Source organism: Stenella coeruleoalba, assembly GCF_951394435.1.
Source record: "Stenella coeruleoalba genome assembly, chromosome: 4".
In the NCBI taxonomy this organism is placed as follows: Eukaryota; Metazoa; Chordata; class Mammalia; order Artiodactyla; family Delphinidae; genus Stenella; species Stenella coeruleoalba.
Genome location: NC_137149.1, coordinates 124,885,844 through 124,899,038, shown reverse-complemented (window position 1 = coordinate 124,899,038; position 13,195 = coordinate 124,885,844). Strand labels below are relative to the sequence as shown.

The following is a 13,195-nucleotide window of genomic DNA, read 5'->3' as shown; positions in this document are numbered from 1 at the left end:
GGCACTGGCTGACCATTGAAGGTCTCTGAACAGGAGACCTATTATCAGGACTCTGAGTTATTGGAAGCAGTATGAAATACACAAGAAAAGCTCAGTCTGGAAATGAAGAATAACAGTAAGACATGCATGGCAATAGTCTAGGGAGAAAGAGGCAGCGAGAGCCTGAATTAGGGAACGGGCTTGTAGAGTGCCGAGGTAGGATCAAGACGTTGAAAAAATAATAATGTGAAGGATTCCAGTCTGAGTAACTCCGTGGATGGCAGTTCCATTAAAAAATATGAGAGAAAGAGGAAGTACTGGGGAAAAAGATTAATTCCATTTTGAATATTTTGAGTTTAGTGCAGTGGAAAAAGCACGGGTGAGTGTGAAGTCTTGTTAAGACAGTCAGGTGAAGATATCCAAATGGTAAGTGATGTGCAGGGCCAGAGCTCCAGAAAACAGTGCAGTGTAAGGTCTAGGCTTCATCAGCAGGAAGCTGAGAGCTCGAGCCAGCAGAACGGAGGAGGCTGCCTACGCACAAAGTGTGAATAATGAAACGAGGGCCAAGAACAGATCCTTTGGTAACTTCTACAACTTGAGGGTGGCAGGAGCAAGATACAACAGTCGGGAGACAGGAGACCAAGTAGAAGCATGTAGGGGCCTGGAAGCCAAGTAAAGAGCATGAGTCGTCCATTAGGAAATTAACAACAAGAGATACCAGGTCACTTACCTCGTTGAAAAGATGAATGTTAAAAGCATAAAACTCAGCTGAATGGAACAGACTGAAGAAAAAACAAAAAGATTAAATCTAAATTAGCACTGTAAAATCAGTATCTGTAGCATACTTGCTGGTATGCTTCGTTTTATCTGAAACTTAGGGGAATTCAAATAGAAAAATAAACAAACGAATAAGTGAAACACACACACATTGCTAAACTGACAGAATCATTTAAACTACTGGGACTCAACTTGTTCTTTTTATTTTATTTTTTCCACGCCTCGCAGCATGCGGGATCTTAGTTCTCCAACCAGGGATCGAACCCGGGCCCCCTGCAGTGAAAGCGCACCTGGGCCCCCCGCAGTGGAAGCGTAGAGTCTTAACCACTGGACTGCCAGGGAAGTCCCTCAACTTGTTCTTAGTGAAGATATCCTCAGATATAACCTATGATATTTGCTACTCAGGGTCACTCTAAAACCCTCTTTGATTTAAAGTTTGGTTATTTGTTCAATTTCGGAAGAGCTGGTTTGTACTATGAATAATAGCAAATAGCATAAATGTGGTAGCATATAACATATATTTTGGAATGACTCATGTTGATTTTAATAACAAAACATTCTTTGATATTATAATTACCCAAGTAGTCTTTGGTATTACTGGGTAAATAGAACAAAAGGTTAGTTTTGGACCCTAGCAGTTACTTGCATTTTATAGCCTGCTGCTTCTTAAAATGAAATGATATTACTTTGGGTATATTTTAATAGAAAACATTATGTAAATAGTCACATTTTAACCAATGCAGCCAATTACTATACTTAGAAAACGACAGTACCATAGATTATAAATCCTACTTTTAATTCACAATAAAGGGTAAGATTAGCTTCAAGTTACAATAAAATAAATTGGCAAAAAAGTGCTCAATCTAGCATTTGAATTTGACAAATATTATGGCTTCTTTCATCTGGCATCAACTATTGTAAATCAGACATAAAAAACACAGGAGATTATGTCATAAGTGCATAACTGATGTCTTCCTAAAGAACAGATACATACGATAAAGTCACTGAGTCCGTACATGCAACACAAAAGGAAGTATTCTTTTCTAAGCAAATGAATATTGGCAATGAATTTAGGGACCACAGATGGCTTTGCTTTGCTATTGAGGAAGCTGAGGAGATAGCAAGGGTATCCCACCTTCCAACTTACTTATGAACAGTATGAGAATAAGACTGAATCTATCCAGGTCGATATCTGGGTTCGAGAACGTGTCACAGAAGGTTGTGTAGATTATCACGAGGAGCACGCTGCTGCTGACAGCACCAAAAGGAGGCTTCTTTCTTTCAAGCCAGTCCTTGATGTATCTTCGGACAATCTGAAACACAGAGACCAACAGTTTGCCTCTTTTCAGATGTGGAGGGAGTTGAATTGGGCATTGCAAAGTGATTCTGACAGCAGAAAGACATAAAGGAAAGAGAATAATTTGGAGGATGGCCATAGGGGATTTCAAAGCTTCCCTGCCACACCACTCTTCTCCTGGGGAATTTAACATTTGTAGTGCAACTTCCACTGGTGTCCATAAGGACAGTATATTTTCCACTGCATTCAAATCCATCCTTAATCATGCCAAATGCTCTTTGCTAGCTGTCACTGAGACATGCCCATTAAGCCTCCCCAAAGTTTATCTCTTCTGCTGATCCTAATGGATGTGTGTAATTATCACAGTCCCCTTTGCCTCGATGGACAATTCCAAGTGCAACTTTGGGAATCTTAACAGTCTGACATCTTCAAGAATTTCAAGACAGTAGATAATCGAAAATGATCCATGGAACATATTAATATTTAAAATGCTAGCAATGCACCAGAAGTTTTTAATTAAATTATAACTCATGCTTGAAAAGCAAAAGTGCATGTGTTGTGGGAGTTTAAATAATTCAGACTCTGAATATCTAGAGTTTTTGTGAATCCAAAGACAAATGCCATTTGCATGCTTTTAGAATTCCAGAATTAACACTTAAAAATGAATAAACCTGTCCTAACTTTCCTACAAAAGGATGAGTGAAATATGAAGTTATATGGCAATCCTCTCATATTTTAAAATCAAGTCAGATATTTCAAATAAGGACAGCCTGAACATTGGCGATAACTTTAAGTCTGGATATAAAAGTGAACCACTCTATTTAAAACCTTTGGCTTTTGGAAGAAGCTGAACAAACCCGATAATGAAGACTAGAGTTGAGAGACATTAAGTTTTGAGTCACTCATTATCCTGCATAATTGAACATGAGATTTCACAACAGGCTGAATTACCATGATCCATTAGCAATAATGAGGTCAGGGAACTTCTCCTGACAAGGCTGATGGGGTTCTGTCATCTTCCACTCTGTCACTAAAAAGGCTTAATTCGCAATGAGGCATGCCTTCACAGATACTCAAGAATAAATAAACGACTCTCCAGAGAACCTGTGAACAAACGGCTATTGGATCGATCTCCTCCGATCTCAAGTGCTCAGTAAGTAAAACAAGTGTTGAAAAAGGGTGTCCTGGCAGAAAGCTGACCAGTTGGTATGAAGTATAGGTGCAGCACCTTGAAGGTTGGGTGGGGCGGGAGGAGAACGAGGGTTTTATAGAGAGAGATAAATAGTGGTTAAATATTTTGAAAAAGTAGATCTTGTAATTAAAGTTACAGGTGAATTTATAAAAAATCATGTTTTGTTTTTGCACAAGTGATCCGAAACCACAGTAACTTATCTAGTGTTCATTTCTTTCTTTAAAGTTTAAATGTAGTGAGGTAGAGAGAAATAAGAGTAGTTCTGTCACATAGTATTATGGACTGATGTATCAGCACACAAATTTTGGTGCTTGAGGGACCCAGATAGTCCCATGTTCGGATATGTCACCATGGGGGTAGCTGCTTAATAGAAGGCTACAGAGACTTCACTTAAAAGGTCGTTTCATAATCTGTTGTTTCTGGTAGCATAAAGCTGGTAATTGGTCCAATTCAGTGCAACCCAACTTCTTCAGGAAATAAAATAAATGGAAATTACACAGAGTTATTGAAATTGATACTGTCCTCCAATTCTGTTTTAATATATAATGGTTAAAAACACAGAAGTCCTCTCTTTGCAATAGGTTATAGAATGTATGATCCCAATTCCAAAAGTATTGGGTTGGCCAAAAAGTGCCTTCGGTTTTTAAGTAAAAATAAAAGACACATTTTTCATTTTCAAAGAACTTTATCGAAAAACATATTCACCCTTTTGTTCCACTACCTTCTGCCATTTTTCAGTCAACTTCATAATTTCATCTTCCCAAAACTTTTTATCTTTTTGAGCAAAGAACTGTTCCACGTGCCTTCTACAGTCTTCCAGGGAATTGAAATTTTTTCCATTAAGAGAACTTTGTAAGGACAGAAATAAATGGAAATCTGAAGGTGCAATGTCTGGTGAATACAACAGTTGAATCAGAACTTCCCAGCCAAGCTATAACAGTTTTTGACTGGTCATCGAAGAAACATATGGTCTTGCATTATCCTGTTGGAGGATTATGCATTTTCTGTTGACTAATTCTGGACGCTTTTCGTCAAGTGCTGCTTTCAGTTGGTCTAACTGGGAGCAGTACTTGTTGGAATTAATCGCTCAGTTTTCCAGAAGGAGCTCATAATAGAGGACTCCCTTCCAATCCCACCATATACACAACATCACCTTCTTTGATTGAATACCGGCATTTGGTGTGCTTGGTGGTGGTTCATTTCACTTGCTCCATGATCTCTTCCGTTCCACATTATTGTACAGTATCCACTTTTCATCGCCCCTCATGATTTGTTTCAAAAACAGAATGTTTTCATTATGTTTCAGTAGAGAATTGCATGCGGAAATATGGTCAAGAAGGTTTTTTTCGCTTAACTTACGTTGAACACAAACATCAAAGCGATGGACATAACCAAGCTGGTGCAAATGATTTTCAGTGCTTGATTTAGATATTTTGAGTATGTCGGCTATCTCCCACATGGTATAACATTGACTGTTCTCAATTAATATCTCGACTTGATCGCTATCAACTTCAACTGGTGTACCTGACCATGGGGCATCGTCCAGCGAGAAATCTCCAGCGCGAAACTTCGCAGACCACTTTTGACACGCTCGGTCAGTCACAGCACCTTCTCCATACGCTGCACAAATCTTTCTTTGTGTTTCAATTGCATTTTTACCTTTCTTGAAATAATAAAGCATAATATGCTGAAAATGTTGCTTTTTCTCTTCCATCTTCAATATTAAAATGGCTACACAAAAGTTCACCAATTTTGATGTCTTCTTTTTTAAATGCACGCTGATATGACAGCTGTCACATATAATCTAACAAAATTGTTTCGAATGAAGTTAAAGACAACTAAGTGCTACTAGAGCCATCTTACAGAAAAAACCAAATGAACCTTTTGGCCCGCCCAATAAAAGCGTCTTCTTCCACTACCATCGAGCCCTCTGACAAAATAAACAAATAAATATGAATGAGGTGTAACTCGAAAGTCAAAGCCATTTTAAAAACCAAGACAAATCTGTAATCATCAATCAACTTTATAAGCTGTGATTTGACTTAGTCAACCTTATTACCTCTTTCTTCATTACAAAGTACTCAAAGCCTCATAGTATATTAGGATTCTTTCAATAGGCAAGAAACACGGGCTCCAAATCCTGCATCCTCCTAATGACTTTCTTCTAAACTCTAGCTCACAGAAACGCAAGCATTCAAAATTAAATGACTTTTTTGCTTTTCCCTGTGGAGAGAGAAGGGGAAAAAAATCCTCCTCAGGAAACTTTTTATTTTATTGTCTCACCTTCTACATTTTCATTTTCTTTTTTTTAAATTAAGCACAAGGAAAGGTTAAAGGGAAACTAAAATTCGAATCCCTGTACTTCTAATAAGCTGAGTGACATGTCAATTACTGCATGACCTCCAAGCTGAACCCCTGGAAAAATAACACATCTTAGGTGAAGAAGGTTGATATGCAGAAGTAAGTGAGAAGTGTAACAGCCATCATTTTGTTTTCTTCATTTTCTTTTTCGGGGTATTTTCTTATGTTTTTCTTTCTACTCTGTCTCTATACTTATGAATTGATTTTTGAGTGGGGATATACAATGGATAATTTTTCATGTTAAGTCTGAATTTTAAAATTTCTTCAGTTGGCTTCAATTTTTTTAAGATTATTTTTTTATTTGTTTTTATTTAAAAACACTTTTTAAACTTTAATACAATTTTTAAAGGTTGCTTTCCATCTACAGTTATTACAAAATATTGACTCTATTCCCCGTATTGCACAATACATCCTTGAGCCCATCTTACACCCAGCAGCTTGCACCTCCCCCTCCCCTTCCCCACTGGTAACCACTTGTTTGTTGTGTGTATCTGTGAGTCTGCTTCTTTCTTGTTATCTTCAATTTTTATCCCCATTCCACTGAATCCATACATTTTCATAAGCTGCTTTGTTTCTTCATTAATATTCTGTTGAAATGTATAGTAAGGGATATGATATCAAATCCAATTATGTAACGCTTATTAAATATTGAGTAGATTCAAAATAATATCTGTACACTTTCTAAAAAAGTAGAAACAATAATAATAGATGAATACAAGACGCACCCGTCATCTACTTCACTTTTCAAAAATTCTTTCCCTCTATTTACTTCCATTCTCAGGAGCGAGGTCGTGCAGATATTATCCTGCTCAGTTTACAGCTGTAAACAAGGGCATAGAGACCCCAAACAGCTTGAATAAATGTTAAAAAGCTAGTCAGGTGGATGAGCAGGACTCTGACCTCTATTTCCTGAGGGAATAATAGCGTAGAGGTTCAAGGTACAGACTTTGGAGCTTCTTACTTTGTCATCTTGGGCAAATTCCTTAACTTCCCTATGCCTCATCTCTAAAATGGATATAATAGTAGTTGTAGTGAGGACTAAGTAATTAAATAAATATAAAATGCTTTAGAACCAGGGACCGTACGCGGTAAATAATGGCTCTTCTTATTTCCAAGTCCCAGTTTGGTGATGTTTCTCTCACAACACTGTTCAGCAATACATCCCAATGCATAATGTAAAAGTCACTGTTCTCTCAAAGCAATTCAAGTGAAGCAATGAAAACCGTTCATAACTAATTTTATAAATGCAAAATTTTACTAGCATTAATAACATTAACTGCAGCTTTAGCTGGGTATTATTTAATACAAAAAGCCAATCTCAAACTGTGAAACAAATCACTAATGAAAGACTAGAGAATGCATAAATGATAAATAATATGGTTTTTTTTTTTTACTATTAATTTATTGAAAGAAAAGTGGGGTTTAGCATGCTGTTTTAAAAAATAGTTTTCAAAGGTGCTGGAAATTCCATTTCATTAACATTTATTCATAAATCTCTCAAACTTAATGCATAAAATAAGTATGTGTCACAAACACTTAGATATATTGAAGGCTTTATCAGAAGAGAAGAAATATTACAATAACAGACATTTTATCTCTTTCTAGAATTGACAGAAGCAACAATCTCCCAGCCATCTATGGAAAGACTAATCTTATCTCACAGAGTCACAGCATCTTCGGGCTGGAAGATATACTCCTCATCCTACAAATGAGGTAAGTGAGGCCTAGAAGTCGTGTGTATAGCCAAGCAGTGGCAAAGACCAAACTGGACCTCACGTCACATCACAGTCAGTCAATAATGATTTCAACCCCAAAGAAGTACTGTTTGGAGAAAACACACACAAAAAAAGAAAATAAAATCCACTCTCAGAAATATAAATAAAAAATGGAATGATGAAGTTTTATCATCACTAAAAGATTATGGAAAATATTTTCAACTCACCCTTCCTGGTCTTTTTCTTCTCACTCTAGTTTCCATTGTTTATTTAAAAGGTAACAATAAAATCTCATTTAAAGATGCATATAAAAGTCTATAGAGATGTTTATTTTCACAGTGTGGCACTGAAACTATAATGTGGTTACAGTGGAGAAATGAGGCTACGTTGCCAGGAATCTAATTCCTCTGAAGTAAATAGTACACTGAGCACTTCTAATGAGGGCTTTAAAGATTGCGTCACAAAAGTTAGGTCTGTCAATCAATTACAAATGAGCAGAGATAAAAGAGCAGACAAGGTCCCTGGTCTCATGGAGCTCATGTTTGAGGAGATAAATAAAAAGCAAAACAGGGCTTCCCTGGTGGCGCAGTGGTTGAGAGTCCGCCTGCCAATGCAGGGGGACACGGGTTCGTGCCCCGGTCCGGGAAGATCCCACATGCCGCGGAGCGGCTGGGCCCGTGAGCCATGGCCGCTGAGCCTGCGCGTCCGGAGCCTGTGCTCTGCAACGGGAGAGGCCACAACAGTGAGAGGCCCGCGTACCGCAAAAAAAAAAAAAAAAAAAAAAAGCAAAACAACAAATAAATGAGAAGCAGATAATGATTCATACCAAATAGAGGTTTAAACTGGATAATACATGAGTGATTGAGTGGGTAGCCTCTGGAGGAAGGGCGAGGAAAGGTCTTTCTGAGGAGGTGACAGGTGAGAGGGGGTTCCAAACAGAAGTACCAGCCAGTGCAAAGGTTCTAAGGCAGCATCAAGGCTGGCTGCTTTCAGAAAACAGAAGCAAAGTCTGTGAGACCCAAGGGTAATGGGCAAGTGGGAGAGTGTTAGGGGAAGTAAAAGGGACTTGAAAATAGAGGACAGGGTGAAATAATCCTGTAAGGAAGCAGAGTAAGATATCTGGAAAGTACTGAGTGACATTTTAAATTTGGGGTCATGAATTTAAAACAAGATGAGAACCAATCGTATGTTTCTCTCTAGTGAAGCTGGAGACCTAGGGAAAACGGCTGCTGGGGGTACTGAGGGGATAGGTTCAAAGTTCTCTTCAGCCAATGTTTTTATACAGTTTACACCCAACTACTGAGTATGCTATTAAATATACTTATGATAGAGTTTCCGCTTCCTGGAAGCTCACGGGTACATTACTGTCTCTCCTGATAAATACGACGGGTGAAGTATGATGGGAGAACTGGAGTTTACTCTAGGCCCAGGGAGTCAGAGCACATCAGAGGGCATCTCTGTCTTGAGTCTTTAGAAATGAAGAGAAGTTTGCTGGCAGAAACGATGGCAACAACGAGATAAAAGGCATGGAGCCGTGAAGGGGCACGGTCGGGTGAGGGGGTAGTGGGCACACCGCATGGCAGAAGAGGAGCCTGTGTGAAGGGGATGGTGGGAGGGGACAGGCTGGGGTCAAACTGTGAGGGGCTTTGTGGGCCACACGAGGAGTGGGCGACAGGGAACCGTGAGGGAAGATTCTAAGGCGAGGAATAACATAATCTGGTTTGTTCTTTAGGACTACCCTGGAGTGGTGAACACATTAGATGGGGACTGGAAGAGATTCCCAGCAGAGAGACAGGGTTGGGAGGTGCAGTAATTTAGACAAGAGATGGTGAAGGTGTGGCACCCTCTCTGGCACGCACGAGGCTGCAGATGCCAGAGCTGGAAGATTTTGGAGGCAGAAATGGTGACATTTAGTGCCTGCCTGGATGTGAGGGAGTAAGGACGTTAGGCGGCAGTGTGGCTTCTAGGGGGAGAGACCGGGGGTGTGACTCTTAATTCCCAAGACTAGACTATAAGGGGTAGATGCAAACACATCTACCTTGTAAGTGGTTGCAAGCATAAAGGTTTCCTCTTTGAAAAAAGCCACGAGGGTACTTTGGTACTAGAGAACTTTTTAAGAACCAGCCCTCTTGCTTTTTGACTACCTTTACTGCTTTATAATTTACTGTAATACTTTACTACTGGGCACGCAAGCTATCTAACAATTCATTATTCTCTCTGGATAAGTAGTCTTAATTACATAAATAATATAACACTATATATTTAAAAAATCCATTGAATAGTGTAGACAACATTTTTTTGTCCATATAATTGAAGACAAACATTTATTATTAAGAGAGATTGTTTCTGAGATCCACTAAGAGAAGAATGTGTGAGCCCCGAGTTATTATATGGAATTCATTTCAGAACCAAGAGAATAAGCGTGGGTTTAAACTAATACTGTCCAGAGCTGAGCAGGGCAGGCAGGTTCCTCTCTAAGACACAGCATTTCCCTAAGTGATCGCAGACCTCTCACGCATTCACTCCCTCTCTCCCTCACCCAACACGTATTTATTGGGTGCCTATGTAATGACAAACAAAGCAAATGTGGTTCCTGTACTCATAAAGCTTACGGTCTAATGAGGGAGACCAACTGTTAACAAGCAAACAAAAGATAAGTATATGTTGTGACAAGGGCCAAGAAAGGACTCAAACAAGGTGCCACAATGAAGAGTAAAAGGGAAACATACTTCAGGTAGGTGGTCCAAAGAAGGTATGAATTAAGGAGCCCAATGAGCAATGAGTTGCAGTGGGAGGGTGGGTAGAAAGACATTCTAAATGTCTAAAGACATTCTAAAAAATTAAGCAGCAATTGAGAAAAAGCCAAGGCTAGAGTTTAGGAAATGGGCAAAGAGTTAGAGAGGTAGACGCCCTAAGATTTATTCAGAATACCTGTTATGTGAGCAGCACTGTGGGAATATTTTTTCAAGGATTATCCTGTATTTATTTAATGGTATTCTCTGAGTGCTTTTAAACCCTCCCCCTTTACTGTGTTTAGACCCTTTCCTAAAACTAAAATTAAAAAAAAAATAGCGCATGTACAGTGGATGCTGTGTTGTGCCCCCCAGACCCATCTCTTCAGTAATGAGATGCTTATTCCCATATCTGCAGGGCATGTTGATTGACTGAAAGATCTCAGTTGACTTCCTCTTTGGGAACTGCTGCTAAGAGAGCAGACTCACCCAAGGACCTACCGCGGAGGGGCAAGGAAGCCAGCATCTGATGACTGCTCAGCACAAGAGGAGAGAAACCAGGCACGCGTGTCTTAGGCAGGACAACTCTGAGGGGTTGGTCCAGCCTAAGGCTGTGGCCCCTTCACCCCCGTCCGACTTGTCCCACTCTCCCAGGTGTTGATCCCAAGAGTTCTCCCCCATTCAGCTTCCTGCATGGAAACCTCTGTCTCAGAGTTGATTTCCCAGAAAACCTAAGACAGCATGTAAATATTACATGTCTATACACACACCATTTTTTATTGTTAGTGCCTCAAAGAGTTGCTTCCTGTTTCGTATCTACAGGGAATTTGAAAATGATGATGAAACTATAGAGCACTTACCTGTATCAGGTTCTATGAGGACAAAAACTTTACATGTATCATATTTCATTTGATGCTCACAACAACCCTTCAAGATAGGTCCCATTATTACACAGTTTGATAAATTATGAACCTGGAGCTAAGGAGATTAAACGACTTGCCCAAGGTCACACAGCAAATAAAAGGCAGAACTAAGAGCTAGAGTCTAGTTGCTCTTAACCCAACATCTGTGCTCTTCGCCATCCTAATGTACTCTTTTTCTAAGACTCACTCACTTTAGCAGTACATTAAACTCTGTATGCTGTTACTGTGGCTACCTATGATGAAAACAACAATGACAACCTTGTTTTTGAATCTGATGCTCATAACTGAATTATATGCTCGTCATCAGCCTGTTATAAGAAGTTAGGAATTTCTTCTGCGAGTCTAATTCAGTAAGAATGATAAGGGAAACTACACTTTCTAAGGTCTAATTTTAAGAGCTAATAGAATTAAATGTTTATTTCATCAACTACAGGGTCACAAATATGATCACTGCTATCGGAGGAGCCTAAGAATAAGAAGAAGCCAGTCAAATGCAGATGGTTGTCCCCCAAATGGTCATAATTGCTGAGACCTTATCAGAAATCAAGGTAATGATCTGCTAGACGTTTCCAAGCTAGCTACATAGCTACAAAGAAGGGAAGATACATTTTAAACATCAAGATTGTGTGCTGGTGTCCCTATATATAGCTATCTGTAAAGCAGACTGATGTTAATTAAAAAAATAAAAAGATGAGACCTTTGTGGCTGAGGAAACCTTCTGTTGGACAGTCTTAGATTTTCATTTAACCATCTCTTCCTCTATCTTTTCTCTCGATTGTCCTGACATTACATAAGAATTCACAATTTGATCTATAAAGAAAAGAGCAGAGAGAACTGGAGACCTTACCTGTCCAATAATGAGGGGAACCACAACAGTCATAAAAAGCTGAGAAAAAATAGATGTAAAAGGCACAGAAGAGGAGGAGTGAAGCTGTAAAACAAGAATACGAGGAGTTAGAATCACTTTAAATCCGTTCTCAATACCGCTGTTAACTAGTGTAATAAATGAATTCTCTCACATGCACAAAAACTTGGTAGCTATATACAAGGAGCAAGTGAAGTTACTTTTATTTTTGAAATTTAGCACGAAATAGACTGAGTAGTTTAATATATAATTTTTATTGGGAGACTAAGATTGAAGAAAAATAACTATTGTTTTGCAATTAACTTAAATTTCTTCTTATTAAATACATTTCTGAATTGTAAAGCCATTCTGTGTTCATACTGTCTGTACTCATATGGTATATTTCACCTGTAATCATAGTTTACGTGATTTCTATTTCACCCGTCTGCAGATACCTAAAACAAACAAGTGTGTCTCATTATTTTATTAACGAGATAATATTTGTATTTATGTAAATGAAAGTGTCTAACTTTCCTACTCCTCCAAAACAAAGGCAATGATTCTCATACCCTTTAAAATTCATTCTTAAACGAAATCTTGGAAATGGGAAATCCTGAAATGGAACTTATTTTTCAACTGAAAATTTCAATATACCGCTCCTAAATTTGTATGTCTTAACGTTGCTCAGAATTCCCGTTTTGCCTCTGTCCTCAGTTTTTGATTCTTTCTTTGCTAATGATTGCAGTCTCAGCTTCATAAAGATGCCAGCAGCACCAGGCAGTGTTTCTCTGTGAATACGTCAACACTCACATTAACCTCAACTACCAAGACCTGCTGTCTTCCAATTAACTTTCTAATGTTTTTTTCAAAATCTCCTTTCTGGACAAACAGTAGCCTGTTCCACAGTTGTTTATCCCTTTCATGAGTCCCTTCTGCAAACAGGTTCTCCCAAGCCATCAGTGACGATCCCCCCTGGCCCTTGGAAGTTACTTTCGCCTTCCCCTGCAGACCACACCTCAGTTTTCATATTTACCTAAGTTTAGTTAAACTTGGAAATATCTTTTGGAAAGTAATTTTTGTGAAAGATGCAGAGACGGTAATGATGGAGGGCAGAGAATATTAAATAAAACATATCAAATATTTAGATAAGTGAAGTCCATAGCTCAGAATGAAGTGATGTGGGACCAGTGTTTTCACTGATTTCTGTGTGAACTGGCTTACCGAAATCTTTTCTATGCCCTGGCCTATTTTATAAAACTCTGTCCCCCATCCTCAGCCCCAATCTATACGCACTCAGAAGGTCAAGAATGTATGCCCTGTCCATCAGTGGCCTGCATCCACTTAATACTGCCTTCAACACTGACCACTGGCTGTC

At 38.9% G+C, this 13,195-nt stretch overlaps 1 protein-coding gene across 1 annotated transcript in view; it reads right to left on the bottom strand.

Moving 5' to 3' along the window:
• Window positions 1-13,195, bottom strand: part of SLC10A7 (solute carrier family 10 member 7) — a 248,309-nt gene that overhangs the window by 48,926 nt on the left and 186,188 nt on the right. The window contains exons 7-9 of the mRNA XM_079919492.1: window positions 11,824-11,907; window positions 1,904-2,069; window positions 710-761 (exon numbers count right to left, since the gene is read on the bottom strand). Of these exons, the coding sequence (XP_079775618.1) occupies window positions 710-761; window positions 1,904-2,069; window positions 11,824-11,907 (302 nt within the window). The remainder of the gene's footprint in view (window positions 1-709; window positions 762-1,903; window positions 2,070-11,823; window positions 11,908-13,195) is intronic.